Source organism: Zeus faber (genome assembly GCF_960531495.2).
Source record: "Zeus faber genome assembly, chromosome: 1".
Lineage (NCBI taxonomy): Eukaryota > Metazoa > Chordata > Actinopteri > Zeiformes > Zeidae > Zeus > Zeus faber.
In genome coordinates this window covers 28,097,111-28,117,857 of record NC_137193.1, presented here as the reverse complement: position 1 = coordinate 28,117,857, position 20,747 = coordinate 28,097,111, and the positions used below count along the sequence as shown (strand labels likewise).

The 20,747-nt window shown below is 43.6% G+C and overlaps 1 protein-coding gene across 1 annotated transcript in view; it reads left to right on the top strand.

Moving 5' to 3' along the window:
* csmd2 (CUB and Sushi multiple domains 2) overlaps positions 1-20,747 on the top strand; it is a gene marked incomplete at both ends in the record, with an annotated part of 282,856 nt that overhangs the window by 112,759 nt on the left and 149,350 nt on the right. The window contains 11 exons of the mRNA XM_080019861.1: positions 249-431; positions 2,886-3,076; positions 4,216-4,351; positions 6,735-6,929; positions 8,762-8,900; positions 10,345-10,532; positions 11,264-11,452; positions 12,395-12,511; positions 13,672-13,887; positions 17,627-17,815; positions 19,964-20,133. Of these exons, the coding sequence (XP_079875987.1) occupies positions 249-431; positions 2,886-3,076; positions 4,216-4,351; positions 6,735-6,929; positions 8,762-8,900; positions 10,345-10,532; positions 11,264-11,452; positions 12,395-12,511; positions 13,672-13,887; positions 17,627-17,815; positions 19,964-20,133 (1,913 nt within the window). The remainder of the gene's footprint in view (positions 1-248; positions 432-2,885; positions 3,077-4,215; positions 4,352-6,734; positions 6,930-8,761; positions 8,901-10,344; positions 10,533-11,263; positions 11,453-12,394; positions 12,512-13,671; positions 13,888-17,626; positions 17,816-19,963; positions 20,134-20,747) is intronic.

The window sequence follows — 20,747 nt, the reverse complement described above, 5'->3', positions numbered from 1 at the left end:
AATAACCATAATTATAATAAAAAAAAAAATAAATTAAGTAATAAAGAAATAAATGTTTTATAGTTTAAAAAGTTTAAAATTTTGGATTTTTGACTTTTGAAAGTTCTGGTACCAAATCACAAATGTGTCAATTGCTTGTTGTCTAATTGTTGTTGTCGATCTGTTGTACAGACCCAAAAATGCTATCGGGGGCCAAAAAAGCCTGAGAGCCCCCACCCTTCTAAAATATCTTATTCGTCCCCCCATAGAAATAGACCAAGGCAGCTGCGGGGACCCGGGGATCCCCGCCTACGGCAAACGGGAGGGGGCCGGCTTCCGGCACGGCGACCGTCTCTACTTTGATTGCCTGCCCGCCTTCGAGCTGGTTGGAAAGAAGAACATCACCTGCCAGAAGAACAACCAGTGGTCGGCCAAGAAGCCCAGCTGCGTCTGTGAGTTATTGATTTTGAGTTATTATTTGTGTGTGTGTGTGTGTGTGTGTGTGTGTGTGTGTGTGTGTGTGTGTGTGTGTGTGTGTGTGTGTGTGTGTGCTTCAATGAGTCGGTCCCTAACACGGGGGAGGCCCCCGCGTGATAAACGATCAGATTATCCTCGTGCTTTACTCGGCGCAGGCGGCGTATTTCAGAACAATGGGGAGCCTTATTAGCTAATTAACGCCACGCAAGACAAACACGGAGGGAAGAGGCGCGGGTGGCTGTTGGTGCTGAGGGAAAAAGGGAATTTGAACCGAGCCGGCAGATAATGCCCACTGTTGTATTATTTATAAGACGGACAAAGGGATCTTAGATAAACACCGCTGGGTCTGAATGACATGGAGTCGAATGTGGCTCTACAACTCAATCCCGACCTCATAAAGGGCCAGCACCGTGTTGTATTTAGTTAACCTTTAACAAACTGTAAGTCACCACGGGGGCGTGATGGTTTTTGTTCACCTCAGCTCCATTGACTAGGTTTAATAAAATGCTGCACTTGCAGGTCTACTTAAATTGCAATTTGTCAACCCCTAATTATTTATTCATTAGAATATTTGCGTTCTGAGACCCGTTGGCACAGGCCGTTATTACTTCCAGGAGTGTTGAGTCAACATATATGAATTTCTGGTTCTACTTTGTGAAAAGTCCAGCCTGTAACATCGCGGCCATTTTCAACTTGGGGGAATAAAGTGTTAAAGTGTCTTACACAAGGACCTTCAACAAAGGTCGACGAGTTGCTCTTATTTTCTTAGCACCCACAAGTCTGTAGTTGTGAGGGCCCCCTCTCGTCTAAAGAAATAAACACGTTTTTCTAACCTCCATGCTAGCCCTGGCCTCGTTTTCGTGCTTCAGGGCCGTCTCAGATGAAATGATTTGCTTCTTCTTGACAAGCAAAAAGTTTGTTCTTCGTAGTTCTTCAGGCTTTAAAATCCAACCTTGCTTCATCTCCCATGAACAGTTCTAGTTTGGAAATATAAATTTAAGAACTTGCCATAAATTTTCAAAGATACCCCAAGTCTGGGGACTGTTACAGCCATTTCTAAAACCTTCACCCATCAACCATGAAGTACCTGGAGATACTTTATCGCTTCAGGTCATTGTCTTGCTGGAACACCCAACCTCTTCAACTTCAATGTTTTTACTGTCTCTTGGACACCGCCTCAAGAATCTCTTGATATTTGATGTGAGCCCTGTCTTCCCTCCGCCTGTACAATAGTTCAAGTACACCCCTCCTGTCCATGATTAAATGTTATGCCACACATGCAGGGCAGGGATGGGTTTTTAGGGTTCCAGCTGCAACACAACACCAAAGCATCATGACTTCACCCTCAAGCTTGACAGTTGATAAGGTGTCCTTCAAGGTGTTCCAGAACATACCTTCTTTGGTTGTGCAAAAACATTTTTGGCCCAAGAATGGCATAAAAAATCCTTTTGCCATGACCAAAGAAGGTTCCATCAGACCAAAGCACATTGTTACAAAATACTTCTCAAGGTTTTCTTTTGCATTTTTTGCATGATGCTTTATTTTATGTTGAGGTCTTAGGGCTTGGGGGTTTCCTTTGGTTAAAGTGCAGTGTACTTGTCGCCTGTTGCGTGTTGTCCTTTAAGCAACTAGACCTGTGTCCACTGCTGTTTTCTGCAGCCCTTTTGTAGTGATGTGTAGGTTGTGAGGATATCTCAGCAGGTTTTGTGTCAGTTTGTCTGAAATCTTTCTTGATATTCCTGTAAACTGTTCCGTTTATCTTCCATTTTGTGGTGATGTTTCTCACAGTGGTGTACATACAAACATTGAGAGAGTTTTTGTAGCCTTCTCCATACTGCACATTGGATTCTTGGATTCCTTGGAGAATTCATCAGAGGAGCCGATGGTTGCTAACTTCAGAATAAACAGCAACAGAATAGCATTTGATATTTTAGAAGGCACAGAGTGCCCGAAACCGTAATAAGTAAATCACCCAAGTCTGCACATTAGTAATCATCTTTTCAAAAAGAAGATGAATAATGCAGAAGGTTCCCAAACTTTTGCACTGGGACTTTTGAACAAGTATGTTATATTGAACTTGATAGGTCAGGTCAGCTTGCGTTTACTTAGATATTCATTGTACCATGCATTTGAACCTGGGCATTTTTGCATTACATTGTCCTGCATGTGTGACACGTATACACTTATGTGAATAAGTGTCAATTTACCTGTACGGTTCTTCAAGGTGTCGTTCCCATCGTGTCATATTTGCCATTTTATAATCATTTCAAGATTGAGATTAATGGATTTACCCAAATTTAATAAAATGCACCATATAGTCAGTGACAGAAAATGGGATTTTGCCAATGTGCCCTCTTGAACATGTATCTCTTTTGTGTCCCTGTCTTTCTGTATCTCTCTCTCTTTCCATTTCTTATCCCACCCAACAGTCTCGTGTTTCTTCAACTTCACCACGCCGTCGGGGGTGTTGCTGTCTCCGAACTACCCCCAGGAGTACGGCAACAACATGCACTGCGTGTGGCTGATCATCGCCAAACCCGAGAGCCGCATCAACCTGGCCTTCAATGACCTCAGCATGGAGAAGCAGTTTGACTTCCTGTCCATCAAGGACGGCGGAAAGGTAGCTGGGTCATGTCCAACATCTCCCTGCAGACCTCCAGAGCTCACGTAGCGTCCCGCACATCGGACCGCCAGTCCATCAGTCTGTCCGCCTATGTTCACTGTTTCTCCACGGAGCGATGTCAATCGACCGTTCTGGCCCTCCGTCTGACGTCTTTTACCCTCCTCGCTATCTTACTTCTTGTTTTTCCTTCTCTGAATATTTGTTCATCTACCGTGTTTGTCTAAGGACTGTCTTTGAATTAAAGCTGGCTCTGTGGTTCAGTGTTCTATGGGACATTATGAATGGCTTAGTGTACCTTTGAAGTGTAGCTTAATGTAGCTTAAAGAAATAGATGCACCATAATGGTTGATCAGGTTTTTTTTTTTTAACTTTTACCCAATTGTAGGACACCAAGAGTATTACCATTGGTAAAATGAATATCAAAATAAAGCTCTAATTGATTTTCTTAGTAATTAATCTTAGTTAACTGAAAATGCCAAAAGACGCCCCCTCGTGAGGATGGTTTAACGCACAAAGAAATAATAGTGTTTTTATTGTAGATTCATTCATTTTTGTTTCCTAATTGAATGAAACAAAAATGGCACCGTGCATAACCGGGAGACACTCTCTTATTCACCCTCTCACTCTTTTAGATTTTCAGTGGCCCTATCTGGCTACCCCTATGAAGGGAAATGTGTTTTCATTGATTTATGAATTTAGCTACATTTTTCCTCAAAGTGGCATTTGAGTATATTTTTGTCTTTTTTGATTCACTTCAGATTGACAGGTGTTGACAGAGTATCAACACCTGTCTCCCTATGACCTGAATTCATTCCGATTTTTATCTACATTTAAATTTAGAGGTCATTTCGCCACATTAAGCTCAATGTGCTCAAGCAGTGAGCTCAATGTGCTGCCAAAATCTGGACTATCTAAGAATTTTATATATTTTTAACTCCCAATATATGATTAATTTTCCTGAATTTTACCATCAGATTTTTTGATAATTTCACCCCATTGATACGCATTTTTGATCCATTTTCTCCTCCGTGATACAAAATTCAATTTGATGTACATTTTTTCCATCTACTCACCAGTAACACACCCCACAAAGGGTAAAAATGTCTTAAATATTTGTTCCGTCTTCAATTTCTAAGGCCGAGTCACCCATCCTGGGCACGTTCTCTGGGGAGGTCCTGCCTCCACCCATCACCACCAGTGCGCACGTGGCACGGCTGGAGTTTCTCACCGACCACACCTACACCAATCGGGGCTTCAACATCACCTTCACCAGTAAGACATTCTTTCCTGTGTTAATGCTTTTTGCTTCGTCCCCATTTGGCAGTTTGTTTGTTTCTTTGTATGAACTTGCGTGGTGTTTTATGTAAGCAACGGGCCTCATGAATCATCCGCCGTCACCCGTCCCTCTGTCTTCCGCACAAAACGGCATCCGCGCGGAAACGACAAAAGCGCCATTTCCTTTTTTTGTCTAAACGCGGGCTTGACGTCTAAATTAAAGCCCAAACAAAGACTGCAGCTTCTCCACCACCTGACAAGAGCCATTGTTGTGCCGCCGCTTCATTATTATATTCTATTCTGGGTCCTTTTGCCGAGTTCTTAGGAAATTCTACTCAGGCTTCTTTTTTTACTACAGTAGGGCGTGCGAGGCGGCCGCTAAAACCATTTCACGGATACGCTGTGAGGGCTTCGGCTACAGCACAGTGGTAGGATTACTGCACCCCCCCTTCTTTCTTTTACGTGATGAGCCTGCAGCCATATTTTGCAGCCGTTTTACATCCCAAAGGAAATAACTTCTTCAAATAAAGTTAGCTGGGCTACCGCAAAGTCACATCCTCCATTCTTGATTTGTTTAGACAGCTCATGAATATGTTTGTCAGTCGCTGCGGCGCTACTAATGAATCTGATCCGTGCATTTAGGAATATTATATCCCGCGGTGGATCTCCTTCAATTACCCCTTACTTGGTCTGGTTAAACCTTTTTTAATATAAAAATTAAACAACAACAAAAATATGCGTAATTTCTGCGTTCACGCTCGTATGAGTTGCGGGAATGGGAACTAGTGTAGCGCACTACCAATGTCGCTATCGGTATAATTAAAGATGATGTATCGAGAGCAAAGCCCTCTTCTTCGGTTCATACAGTGACTTAAAATAATGGTAAAGGTAAACATAATATATAAGATGATTCGCTTTTTTAAAGCTTCTTTGGAATATGGAAGATCTCCAGAACGGTATATAGCACCGACATTAGCATTTTCCGCCTCAAGCCGGGGACATAGCTGGGGTCACCTCATCTCAGGCTTAATTTGCAAACGTGTCATGGCCCTGAACCCGGTTTCCCCGGAATTCCGCAATGTGAAAAACACATGGCAGCTAATGCATTAATTAGCGAGTTTGATTTATAAATAAATAAAGCAACGACGAGTGAATGTCAAGCGGCATTAATTGAAGCCGACGGCTGTTTGTTTTTTTTTTTTTACCCGAAAATGGTGTCATCTCACCGTCGAGGTGAGGTTTTTTTGGCTGTTTGCGCGTTGCGGCAGGCCGTGCCGGGGGGACACGTTCCCATCATTCACGTTAATTGAGGACACACCAAACTGTTTCGGGGGAGGGTGGCGTGGTTTAATAAATAAGATGATCATGATGGATGAGGTGCCGCTTTGCACTCTGTTTGGGTCCAGGAGACAGAGAGAGAGAGAGAGAGAGACCGAGGCAGAGAGACAGAGGGAGAGAGAGGCAAAGAGAGAGAGGGACCGAGAGGCATAGAGGGGGGAGAGAGAGGGGGAGCGAGGGGGGGGAGAGAGAGAGAGGGGGGGGAGGGGAGAGAGAGAGAGAGGTGGAGAGCAAGGGAGTGGGGGGGGGGAGGGAGAGGGGGTAGAGAGAGAGAGAGGGGGTAGAGAGAGGGAGAGGGGGTAGAGAGAGAGAGAGAGGGGGTAGAGAGAGGGAGAGGGGGGAGAGGGGGAGAGAGAGAGAGAGAGGGGGAGAGAGGGGGAGAGAGGGGGTAGATGGAGGAAGAGGGGGGAGAGAGAGAGAGAGGGGGAGAGAGAGACAGATAGACAGAGAGATTGGGGGTGGGGGGGGGGGATTCATCAACCACAACCAACACGTGTAATCGAAGCAAGAAGAAATGTAAGAACTGGGAGATGGGGGGTGCATAGTTGATATACAGTATCTGTTGACGCGCCTTGTTTCCAGGCTTGTGCGTCTCTTGGTGGATGTCGGGTCTTATCCATGGCTTCAGACTAAGCTTAAAGTTTCAGGACCCTTTCTTGGGGGGTTTGCCAGGGATGACCGTTCAGTTGAGGTTTCCCAGCTGTTTCATCCATCAGCCATAACTCCCAAACCCGGGACGAATCAATACAAACGCGCTAAGTAGAAGCTACATTTCCTTCTCTCAAGCGCCGAAATAAAGAAATAAATGAGCGCGGATTAGCATTCTTCCTAAATCCCCATGGCAACTGGCATCCTTGAACATGACCATAAAGAATGTGTGATCCGTGTGCAATGTGCATGCGTTTTAATACTCTAAAGCCAAATCCCGGTTAATGTGCCCTGTTAACGCTGTTGTCTTCAAAGTCACATTGATCTTTTCGTTCTTTTCTTTCATCCGCGTTTTCGCATCCCGTCTTCACCCACCCACCCTTCCTGCACCCAGCCTTTCGCCACAACGAGTGCCCGGACCCCGGCGTGCCGGTGAATGGGAAGCGCTTTGGCGAGAGCCTGCAGCTGGGCAGCTCTATCTCCTTCCTGTGCGAGGAGGGCTTCATCAAGACCCACGGCTCGCAGACCGTCTCCTGCATCCTAAAGGACGGCAACGTGGTGTGGGACAACGCCGTGCCCCGCTGTGAAGGTACCGGAAACGTAGGATGGAGCTCTTGCAAAGGATAGGTTTGGGGATTCTAGTTTATTTTTACGGTAGCACAGCTATAGCCAAAAGATGATAATTTGCGGAAGTGCAAAAGTCGATGAAACCCTGAAAACCTATAAGAAGCTCAGATTTGCCGCCATTTTTTTCTGTAGAACAATAATAATGTCTGACTGTATTGTGAGTTCACCGTTTTTCAAAATGGAGATTTTACTTTTTCTTTTATGGCTTCAACGCTGAATTAAACCCTTCTACCCGTCTACACGGAAGCCTTAAGGCCATGGATTTTATGAATTTTCTTGGTGGCATGGTGGCTCAGTCATTCGCACTGGTTCCTCACAGCAGATGGCCCTGGGTTCAAACCCGACTGAGGCCTTTATGTGTGGAGTTTTCGTTGTTTCCCAATGTTGACATGGGTTTCCTCCAAGGTCTTTGGTTTCGTCCCACCCTAAAGACATGCATGTTAAGGTTAGACACTTCTGCCAATGCCCTTGACCAAAGCATTGGCTCAAGAAATGGAATTGGTCCTGGGCGCTTTGCTGCTGATGCCCACTGCTCCTTGGATATCTTAGATCTTTAATTGCACAGGATCAATAAAAAGTATTGTATCTTAAATGTTTGCCCCATTGAACAGCATTCAAGCACAGTGAGAATCTGCACCAGAGTGCTATGTTTCTCAAGAGTAAAGTGTTCAGCAAGGTTGTTCTAACAGTTATACATGATGGGAACCTGGGATGAAGAATAATGAACCTTACCCTGAGAATACGTCAACAGCTCAGTGCCCCGCCTAACTGTTCCTAAAATCAGTCACCAAGTATTACAAATATGTGGATATTCTAGTTCTAATTCGTTATGTGGAAAGTTTGACCATACTTCGGATGGTCTGCAATGACCGGAACTAATGTGATCAGTCATCCAGTGGTTTTTAGGGCAGTGATGTCCATCGAGACTCGTATCCAGGCTCGGCGGTTATCCTTGCTCTTAAAAAGGCTGCAATCAGCAAACAAGCAGGATGCTGAATCATCCGTTTACCTGCCTGGCGCTCACTCGTTCTACTTGAGTTCAATAAATCTCCGGGTTGAAGCTACAGGCGCTAGGCAGAGTGGCTGCTCTGGAGGTAGCACTACAAAGGGGTTTCATCATCAGGTGTGGTATTCATGCTAAGTAGAGGAAGGGTGTTATTCAAATACGTGCCCACCCCCCACTCACCCCCAGAGTGCCGCAGCAGTGCCACCCTCTCCCCGGGACCATCTATCACACCCCTGCTACGTGGCATAATGCATTTCATAGATGTCCTTCAGTGCGCTGAGTTAGCTGATTAAATCTTTCCACTTCAAACAGGGGAGAGGCGACAGTACCGTAACTAACTCTCTCTCTCTCTTTATTCTCTCTTTCTCCCTCCCTCCCTCTCTCTTCCCCTCTCTTATGGTTAAGAATAGTCCGTTAGAGAGATGGCTATGTAAGGCAAGGCAGGGCAAGCGATAGCAAAGGGCAGTTGGTGTTCTCGAGACTTCATTGTTGTGATCATAGTTGTTACGCCATCTCTCTTTGAGGCGGAGAGGGGGTTCCATGACAGATCGAATAGCAGCGCACGCACACACATACAGTATATGCACATGTACTCAAACAAAGACTCTCGGGATGGTTAACCTTGAAGTGGCCCATGGCAGATTTACATTAGCCAGACCCACGCGCTACAGGAACAAGACGATCATACATCAGCTGGAACGGGCATACATTATTCAATCTGTATTTGTTCTCCCTCCCTCTCTCTCTCTCTCTCTCTACCTCGCTCTCTCTATCTCTCACTCTCTCAGCCCCTTGTGGAGGAGATCTGAAAGCCCCCAGTGGGATCATTCTGTCCCCTGGCTGGCCTGAGCTCTACAAGGAGGCCCTCAACTGCGAGTGGATCATTGAGGCTCCTCCGGGCTACCCCATCAAAATCATCTTCGACAAGTGAGGCCCACTGCACACACACACACACACACACACACACACACACACACACACACACACACACACAACACACACACACATACAGTACATCCCCCCCACACACACACTCACACAGCCCCGCCACCTGATTTATAATCCAACACATATTTCTCTCAGTTTTTCATACCTCCACTCACACCGTTGTCACAACTACAACTTGAGTTATCTTGTTGTTTTCAATCTTACTTTCTCTCCTTCTCTACATCTCTCTCTCGCTCGCCCTTCCAACACAGAGTGTGGTAAAATCATGTTTAATTTATTGAGCGCTCATAATTATTTGAGCGATCTTTTTTGATGCACCACCCACCCAGGCCTCCAGAGGACACTGCTAAAATCCCTATAAACAAATGCCAGATTAATACCACAGAATAGAAATGTGTATTATTGTGTTTCTATCTGAAAACATATGGCTAATAAATACATACATTTCAAAAAAAAAATACAAATTTGAAATGAGAAAATGCGGAAACTAGAAGATACTGAAATATAAATTTGTATAGAAAATACAGAACACAGAAAAAAGTACATTTTTAATTTGAACATAAAAAAGAAAATACAGGAAAATAGAAATGTGATATGAAATGAATAGAAATTTGTAAAAAAATTGTGTCACGATGGCTGAGGAGACAGTTGGGGAACAAGAAAATGGAAGGATGAGAGATGAGGTAATTCTCTCTCTCTCTCTCTCTCTCTCTCTCTCTCTCTCTCTCTCTCTCTCTCTCTCTCTCTCGACTCTCATCCTGTCCGTCTCGCCGTGCAAAGCGGAGACAACACGACCGTTTGCTGTTCTTTGATTTTACTGTCACATCAATAAAATATGGCAGTGCGTTCCATTTAACATTTTATCTGGCGCTTTGATGATCAACACACACACACACACACACAGACAAATGCATACACACATGCACACACACACACACACACACACACACACACACACACACACACACACACACACACACACACACACACACACAGTAGAGGACTTGAGAGATCAGTTTTACACAATATGTATGCAAATGAGGCCAAAGGCACACACACGCACTCACGCACACAGACATACGCCTACACACACACACACACACACACACACGCACAAACATACACTCGCACACACACACATACAGACACAGACACAAACAGACATTCGCACACAGACACACAGACTCACACAAACATGCAAAACAGAAAAAAACACACCTGGAGATTTTCCAACAAACATGCAAAAATGCAAAAACACATATGGAAAATTCCAATACACACACACACACACACACACACACACACACACACACACACACACACACACACACACACACACACACACACACACACACACACACACACACTGTGTCCCTTTCTCTTTCACTCATTTGACCCCACTACCCCATCGCCGTCTCTCCAGGTTTCGGACGGAGGTGAACTATGATGTGCTGGAGGTGCGTGACGGGCGCTTCCCCTCGTCGCCCCTGATCGGCAGCTACCAGGGCACGCAGGTTCCCCAGTTCCTCATCAGCACCTCCAACTTCCTCTTCCTGTTCTTCTCCACCGACAAGAGCCACTCCGACATTGGCTTCCGCATCCGCTATGAAAGTAAGTGGCAGTGCTCAGCGCAATTGCCATTAGTGTTAAAACACCGGTGAGGTTTATTGTTTAATGTTGTTAAGACCAAGAAGTAAATGGCCATGGACAAGAGAGATATAGACAGTTCCGCTGACTATGTTCTCCATACAGTATACGGTACATGCTAGCAACTGCTTAATACATTTACATACTTAAAATGCTATAATGGAATTTCCAATGACACCTACGCATATTCATACGTACATTTTCATATACATGGTTAGGTTTGGTGCCTTGATGTACACACGATTAGCAATTAAGCAATTGTGATTATATGCACAGGATTAGTTAAGTCTAAAGGCAATAAAAGCATTAATACATATCCAGTGTGCTCACATGCAGGTCATTCAAATCGTATTCTTATGTCTTAATATATAAAGTCTACGCTATATTTTCAAATTTTTGAAGAAAAAACAAAAACAACTTTTTTGTTACCACCTTATTATTTTTTCCCATGCTTCTCACACTGGTAACCTTTTGCAGCTTGTCTCGGGGTGAATCTCTGCAAAGCTTTAATAATTCACCACGGAGACGAGCCTGCAGTGGAAAAAGTTCAGGGCGACATCCCATTGGTCGACTGCTATAAAAATAACGATACCAATTCCAATACCTTTGCATCAGTAAACCTGACGCCCATGGATTTTCAGACAAGTTTGCTTCATACTTTGTGGTTCGACTAATGCCTTATGTCTTTCTTCTAGCCTTGCAGCTGCAGTCTGACCACTGCGTTGACCCCGGCATCCCCGTCAATGGCCAGCGCCACGGCAACGACTTTTATGTGGGCGCCCTGGTGACGTTCAGCTGCGACGCCGGCTACTCGCTGAGTGACGCCGAGCCGCTGGAGTGCGAACCCAACTTCCAGTGGAGTCGCCCCCTGCCCAGCTGCGATGGTACGCTGTGCGGAAAAACCTTGACTCAACCTGAACCAAAACCCTAAAACTTCTCCCAACCCTTTATTGGGAATTTGTCGATGAAAAGTGTCGGGATGGGCACTTTGTCTTTTGTTGCCTTCCGTTTTAACTTCACGAGGCCTAAAAGCGTCCAATAAAACAAGTGTTTCCCTATTGTAGACTCGAGAATATTTCCGTCTCCTTTCGTCATAAATGTTTTATATGTACGGATGTAATCATACCCTTTGAAGTTCTCCCGTCTTATTCCCTACTATAAATGATTTTCACACTTCAGGATGGTATTGATTTCTCCCCCAGCCATCTTCCTCTCTAATTATATTGATGAAACAGTGGCGTGCTTCACTTTTTATGCTGGCTCGAAGGGCACCTCCAGAGAAGATGCATCTCATCGGCTGGAGTTTCCCCATCGTTTTTGTGGGGGAATTTCATCAACGTCTCACTTTCATCCGTCTTGTCTGACCCTAATGTGGTCTTTTTGTCTCCCTTTGTCTTTTTGTGTCCCTTTCCCTTCGCCTTTTGCTCCCCTTGAAGAGTACAAACTCCATGGACAAATGATGCTGAGCCAATGAGGCAAAAGGACATTGGGTATCAGACTGTTGCACCAGTGGATACTGAGAGAACTCTAAGCCTTTATGGTGGATTTTAGTTTATCTTCTCTGCTTGGTACAGTCGGGTAATTTTAAGTGCCGCGTTCAGAGTCCTCTTGAAAATAACTTTGCTGTCAACCTCTAAATCAGCATTCTGAGGAGGGGGTAGGTAGTCCTCTTCCTGCAGTGCCTTGCTGACCACAGCAGGCCGAGGGCACACAGTTAAATCTGAACATGAACCGTGTGGACTAACACATTTTTCAACTCCGCACCCTGCCCCCTTTCTTCTCAACCCCTTTTCCTTTCGCAACCACCCACCACTGGTGTTGAGCAGCCTTGTGCGGAGGATACATCCAGGGCAACTCGGGCACTATCCTGTCCCCCGGCTTCCCAGACTTCTACCCACACAACCTCAACTGCACCTGGATGATCGAGACCTCCCACGGCAAAGGTGAGTCCAGACCATCGTTGATGCTTGAGATGCCTACACTTGCAGACATGTGTTTTCTCTCAATATGGTTGACACTGCTAATGTTGTTGAACAAGCTGCTTATTTGCAGTCTTTTTTTGGAGCTCTGTTCGACTGGCCCTCGGCAAGCGCATGCCTTAGATTGACTCTGGTGACTTCATCCTTCATCTGGGGTGTACACGGCAGCACCAAATCCAGTTAATTTGGAAAGACGGTCACCCGGTGTGGGCGAATTGTCTTTGATTAGCCCCCCTGGCTAAAAAGGGAAAGGCGGGGGGTGGGAAGAGGTTGTTTCTTTGGCTTTTATTTTAAAAATAAATTGTCTTTTCCACATTTGTGTAATTGACTTTGGACTAAAACTTGGGTGACGTCTCCATGTGCGTAATAGTGACAATACCATGAGCTTACCCTCATATTTCAAGGTGATTGTAATTCATATTGACTTTGGGGTGTAACGGTACATCCAGCTCAGCTATGTTGAACAAAATCTTAATGGAAACAAATTATCACTGTAGAAGATTCTTTCTTTATTCAGTTTGCATTAAATATGCAAAAACAATGAATTTATGTTTAGCTAGTTAGTTCCTTCTATTAGTTGTTCTTTATCATATAGCATTAAGTGCAAATAATACAATCTCTTATGAAATAAATGAGCTGCAAATGTCTGCAAAGGTCGTCTAGTAATCTAAAGGTTGCTGGTTCGATCCCAGGCTCCTCCTGCTAGGATGCTGTAGTGTCCTTGAGCAAGACACTTAACCCCTAATTGCTCCTGATGGCTGCGTCCGTCGGTGTTTGAATAATTGTAAGTCGCTTTGGATAAAAGCGTCTGCTAAATGCAATGTAATGTAATGTAAAAAGTTATGTGATTTTTACACATATGGTGTCAAAGTCGCCTGTTAAATTGGATTGGATTGTGATTTGGCCCTCTAATGGTTGAAGTTGTTACTTTAACCATTAGAAGACCCTATGAATGTATGTGGATGAAAAATGTGTTCATTTTGATATGGTGCTCCATTTTTCATCACCACATTTTTGTTTACCAAAATTCATTGCCGTGTTCTATCATTATACCCCTACACTGTATTGTTTGATGGAAAACCAAACAAACACACAGTTCTCCCTTCTGCCCTTTGGTCCTCCAGGCGTGCAGTTCACTTTCCACACCTTCCACCTGGAGAGCCCCCACGACCACCTGCTGGTGACCGAGAACGGTAGCTTCTCGCAGCCACTGTGGAGGCTGATGGGCTCCACGCTGCCGCCGCCTCTCAGCGCTGGCCTCTTCGGGAACTACACCGCACAGATCCGCTTTCTGTCCGACTTCTCTGTCTCCTACGAGGGATTCAACATCACCTTCTCCGGTAGGCGGGCATCTGAAGACAATCCATGACCGAGAGCATTGGACATTTCAAGTCTGTGCGTCAATCGGTCATCTACACAAATGGTTTAACCACTCATCCCATTCCGAGGGAGAATCATGGGTGTGTCTCTAGGAGATATACCTAACTGCGCCCTCTGCAAGTTTATCAATTTATGTAGATCCACCCCCTTATGTAGGGTAAAGCCATCTTCAGACCCCATCACCCCTTTTCAAAGACTTTGAAAGAATCGAAGATTATGGATCACCTGAAGGGATTTGATAGTGCATATCACCAGGAAATGATTGCCATTGGCCCAATATCTTTTGTTCTGCCCCTGAAAAAGTATTCCGTTCCCCTGGGAAAACTTTTGGGTTACCTTGGAGGGAACTCTCACATTCCCCTGGGAAGCTTTCCTCTCTCAGGCTACCGTGCAATGCTTTTCTTTTTCAGAAGAAGTATTGTCTTCCCAGGGGAATGCATACGTGTCTTTGTGGAATGCAATAGCTTCTCTGGGAGTGCAATACTTTCTCAGCAGAGAGCATTATTTTTCAGCCCAAACACCTTTGTTTTTCAAGTGGCTCCTCAACGGGCGGATTTACTTGAACCTTTTTTTCCCAGGCTCTTGTTTGGCACAGGGAATCACTACTTATTCAATGTTTATTCCAAGATTAAACACATGAAATTGCATTGGTATGACAGGGTTTAAATGTAACACTTAAGAACAAACACTGATCAGCCACAACATTAAAACCATTGACAGGTGAAGTGAATAACATTGCTTGTCTCGTTCCAATGGCACATGTCAAGGGGTGGGATATATTAGACAGCAAGTGAACAGTCAGTTCCTGAAGTTGATGTGTTGGGAGAATAATGGCCAAGCGTCACGATCTGAGTGACTTTGGCAAGGGCCAAATTGTGATGGCTAGACGACTGGGTCAGAGCATCTTCAAAACGACAGGTTTTGTGGGGTGTTCCCAGTGCAATGGTTAGTCCCTGACAAACGTGGTCTAAGGAAGGATCACCCGTGAACCGACGACAGGGCCATGGGCGCCCAAGACTCATTGATGCGCATGGGGACCAAAGGCTAGCCCATCTGGTCTGATCCCTCAGAAACGCTACTGTAACATGAATTGCTGAAAAAGTTAATGCTGGTTATGATAGAAAAGTGTCAACACACAGTGCAACGCAGCTTTCTGCCTATTGGGCTGCGTAGCCGCAGACCAATCAGAGTGGCCATGCTCCGCCGAAAGTGTCAGTTGACAGCGTCAGAACTGGATCACGGAGCAATGGAAGAAAGTAGCCTGGTCTGATGAATCACATTCTCTTTTCTATCACTTGGATGGCTCGGTACGTGTACCCGGGATAGAGATAGCACCAGGATGCACTATGGGAAGAAGGCAAGCCAGCGGAGGCAGTGTGATTCTCTGGGCAATATTCTCCTGGGAAACCTTGGGTCTTGGCATTCATATGGATGTTACTTTGACACGTATGACCTACCTAAACATTGTTGCAGACCAAGTACACCCCTTCATGGCAACGGTATTACCTGATGGCAGTGGCCTCTTTCAGCAGGATAATGCACCCTGCAGGAATTCTTTGAGTAACATGACAAAGAGTTCAAGATGTGGACTTGGTCTCCAAATTACCCAGATCTCAATCTGATCGCACCCACCTTGCAACTTACAGGACTTAAAGGATCTGCTGCTAACGTATTGTGGGCTGTTTTTGCATATTGTGCGTCTTGCAATAAAGTGCAATTTTATCATGTCTCAACTCTAGTCTACCTCTACTATACTTATGCTCTACTTCTACTCTACCTCTACTCTAGTAAACCTCTCTCCACTCTACCTCTATTCTACCTTTGCTCTACTCTTCCTCCCTGTACTCTACCTCAATTGTATTTCTACTCTACCTCCCTCTACTCTAATCTACCTCTATTCTACCTTTACCCTACTGTACCTCCCTCTACTCTCTATACGCTACCTCTACCATACTCTATTTGACCTCTGTTTGCTCTCCCTTTGCTCTTCTTCTACTCTATCTCTAAGCTAAATAGCAATGCATAATACATATTGTGTTATATATGTTTCATAATATGTTGATTACAAAATGCTGATTATATTATTACATAATATCAGCTTTAGAACATTTTGGCAAGCTATTACAACACTTGGCTTTATGACCTGTATATAATGAGTTGTTACAAAAAGGCATATTATCACATTAAAATACATATAGTACATTAGAGTTTTTATATGCAAACCTGATATCATAGTTTAATTGTGACCCACCGCATACTTTAGGGTCATTTGGCGCCTTTCGACTTTTTATTTTGTTCCGCAACATTTGAAGGTGGAGAATCAGAGCTTCCAAACAAGGTGTCACTAGTGCAAATCAAGCAAATATTTTTAAAGCTATGACTTGTTAATGACAAGGGTGTAGCAAACCGTGTTTCTGAGATAATCACCTTCAAAGTTTCCCCACACTTGGTTCATTCAGCCAGCTCCCAGAATGCAAATGGGTTGGCAGACAAACAAAGCCTCATGGCTACTTAACCTACTGCTGAATGGGGCAATCACTGTTTTTTTCTTGTGTTTTGAGGTAATGTTGAACAGCGTCATCAACACACAACTATTTTTGTTTTAAAAAAAAATATATTTAACAGTAAGAATATATGTACATGTTTTATAAAAGTGGAATCATTTTGGAGTTTAAAAGTACTGACAACACAGCAAAATGTAGAGTCTATCAATAATATGAGTCTCGGAAAATCTGAAATCTGAAAATCTCAATCCCAATCACCAACCTCAACGGACTTCATCACGTCATCAACTTCTTCCGTTGTAACAACAACAGGCATATCGTCAGTCTCCTCAGTGGTTCTTGAAAATATTCCGTTTCATCATCACATTCAAGTTGAAATCCGCTGTTTGAAATGTTCTCCAAGTCTGGGATAACACCGCTATCAGATTCAGCAGCGCTGTCTTCTCAGCGTCGCTGTCGGAGAACTGACTATCATCGCGGAAAATGAAGTCCAGTACACGCTGCTTACACTGACTTGGATCTATCGCACTGGTCATATTAAGGTCCACGATATGATTTGGATCTTCCTCCACCCGCTTCTCCTCATCCATAACATCACAGGGAAATGAAAGTTTTCACAGACAAGCGAAACCGGATCCTCGTCTTGTTTACGGAAGTGACGTCAGTGACGTCAGGATTTCTTCTTCGATGGTAGATGTTGGTAGACGTTGGTACACGCCCCCTCCACAACAATGTCTCTGTGTGTGTGTAAAAGTAATACCATTTAAAGGTTGAATTCTATCAAAATGGTTTCACATTGTGACTTCATATCACATGGAATATGGATGAATGATCTTTACCTAAACGATCGCTTTAAAGGAAACGATCAATTGGCGTTGTTCAGTGCTATTCAGCATCTCGGTAAGTGAACTGTGTTTCCCCATGTAATGTAACGGGAATATTTATTGCCACGGTTGAACATTTTTCAACTATTTATATATCAAACTTGGTTTTGAAAATACGTTGAGAAATAAAAAAAAAAAACACAAATTTTCCTTCTAGAAAGGTTTTTTCAACTTATTTGGCTGCTCCTGGCGATTTTAGAAATGCATGAGACAGCGGTTTTTGCTGCGATGGGTCACAATTTGAGTAGATATCATCCTAGTGCACACCTACTGTATCGTCACCTCCTATTGTTCCTCTTCCCTTCCTCCAGAGTATGACCTGGAGCCCTGTGATGATCCCGGCATCCCGCCGTATAGCACCCGCAAGGGGCTGCAGTACGGGGTAGGCGATGCCCTGATCTTCTCCTGCTTCCCGGGCTACCGACTGGAGGGCCCCGCCCAGGTGATGTGTCTGGGGGGGAGGAGGCGGGTGTGGAGCTCCCCTCTGCCAAGGTGCGTGGGTAGGTGGTCACAGCTTTTCTTTTTCCACTTTAAACACCACCCACTAACCCCCAGTCCATCATACCACCCAACCCCAAAGACGCTATCCTGACAAGTTACTTGTTTATATGTTGATTTAAATGATGATGGTCTGGGGAATGGATGAGATAAATCAACTCCAAAAGGAAGTGACATCTGTTGTTCCTCCAGAAGAGAGGATGGTCACTCTATTTTGGTCGCAATGTTGACCAAGGGAAATATTAAATGCTGTCTTTTATTTGGTGGTTATGTTTTTGTTCTTTCAGGCATTTTAATACAATGTCAAAAATTGGACTTTGCAGACATAAGCAAGCTCTCATCCACACACAATGTGCACTTAGATTCAAATTAAAACAATATACCACCAACGATCAGATGGAAAACGGCGCCAGTTATTTTTTTGATGCAGTTTGCCTTGTTTTTATCACAATAGGGCAAACTCACACAAACAATCACACACTTCCACACACAATTTCTTTATTTTTCCTCAGATGGAGACTTTTGAATTTATTTGAACACGAGAGGGTTGAGAATGCACTGGTCATTGATTTGGCTCTTGCCTGAGAAAGGAAGCCACGTTGAATCAGATCAGTGTGTGAGTGAACAAAATACCCCAATACACATCAGCGTTGTTAGGACATTCGGATTGTAAGAAAATTCAGTCTGTGAGAGGAGTGTTAGCGTAGCGAAACTAGCCTAATGTCATGACAGCCAACGTTTTTTGTTTTTTTCCAATGACACAGCAACCAAATTCTCAATAGGCTCCAAAGTTAGGGAGTAACTTGTAATTTGCAAGCGTTCATATTCAGACACTCTACTGGAACCAAGTAATTTAGTTTTATTTTGCGTCCTTATTCATTTGTTTTGCCCATTTAACAAGGCCTAGTTTTAGCTTAGCTTTTTCGTTTGTTTTTTACATACCCTGTTTCTCTGCCCTCGCTTAAATATTTGTTTTGTGCCTTTTTTCTGAATGTTTGTTTTCTTTCAGTTTACTGTTTTTATAGACAGGCTGAAAAGTAGGCCAACCAATTCCCTGATAGCGCCCCCAAACAAAACAAAGCATAACCCCCAAAAAAACAAAATTACAATTACTTGGGCTCCATCTCTCTGCCTGGCATCCTCACGGAATGTTTTTTGTTTTTTTTTAAGAGAGAGAAAGGAAGCTGTTAATTTGGATTTTTTTTTTTCTTTCCATCTCCTTTGCCTCCAGATAAATTCAAGTTGTTGAAGGTTGACAGCGATGAGACTTTTTTTCGGTTTATTATTTGTTTCTGTTATTATTTCCGTGTGGAAGCAGTCACATAAGAAATCGTATTCATCAGTTTAATAAACTTCTTCTGAGTTTTCTTACAATAAACTTTTATGAACTACTTTGACACTCGCCATCTTACAGTACATCAACTCCTGGATGATTTTTAGGGCTATTCAAATAATGGCAGGTGCTCCACTAATGTAAACCTTTTTGCTACTTTTTAGTGACTTTAATTCTGAGGTAAAAATTTAAATACAAATAAAATAAATAAATACATACATACATGCATGCAAAATAAATTGTTTAAAACAAATTAATAAAAAATTATATTCAAAAATAAATGCAAGTAAAATAAAGCCAATTCAAATATATAATATTCAAATATAAATACAAAACACATTTAACACAAATAAACCAAACATAGATCATATTTAAAAAATAAACGTAAAATTAATTTGATAAAATTTACCTAAATAAATAATATCTAATAAACAATTTAAAAATAATTTAAATAATTCATCCTCCTCCTCCATCATCTGCATCCACACGGTGCATGCCCACATGAGCAAACCTCGCATCACCCATGGTGATGCGAGGTTCAAACATATGGTGATTGACGTGTTCTCTGCTCTCTCTCCAACACCACCTCTTCTCCACCTCGGCCTGTCACTGCCTCTTTGTCTCGCCATCAATCTCTCTCTCTCTCTCAATATATATATATATATATATATATATATATATATATATAATTCTATCCTCTATCTATCTATCCACCACTCTAACTTTCTCTCTCTATAATATCGCTTTGTCTCGCTCTTTCCATCACTCCCACTCTCTCTCTCTCTACCCCCCCACCTCCTCTCCTGTTTTTCTCCAGCTGAGTGCGGCTCCTCCGTGACTGGAATGCAGGGGGTTCTGCTGTCGCCCAACTACCCCGGTTACTACGGTAACAGCCATGAGTGCATCTACTCCATCCAGACACAGCCCGGCAAAGGCATCCAGCTCCGAGCCCGGGACTTCAGGCTGGAGGAGGAGGACATCCTCCAAGTGAGGATGCTGTGTGTGTGTGTGTGTGTGTGTGTGTGTGTGTGTGTGTGTGTGTGTGTGTGTGTGTGTGTGTGTGTGTGTGTGTGTGTGTGTGTGTGTGTGTGTGTGTGTGTGTGTGTGTGTGAGTGTGTGTGTGTGTGTGTGCGTGCGTGCGTGCGTGCGTGCGTGTGCGCGCGTGTTTTACAATATTTGTGAAGACCGGTCTCTGAATGGGCTATTTGTTTTGTTTAGAAGTGCACCAGGAACATGGATCCTCACTTACCAGGTGTATTTGCTCTGACCTCACTTAAAATATATATAGGGGACCATTTTTTATACTTGAAGTGTACATTATCACAACAAATAACCCATTAACCACCTATACCTGAAAATGTGTTTGTGTATGTATTTGTTATTTTTGTTAGTGTATCTTGTTGCAAGACTCATCATGTCTTGATTTACAACAGTATTTGTATATGGTAGTGTTTTTTGTGTACCATCCTTTGTGTGTGTGTATGTGTGTCTTGTATATTAACACTTCAACCTACTTCATCTACTGCATCCAAATACCCCAAATTAATTCATAACCCCCCCCCCCCCCCTCTCTCTCTCTCTCCCCTCTACCCACTGTCTCT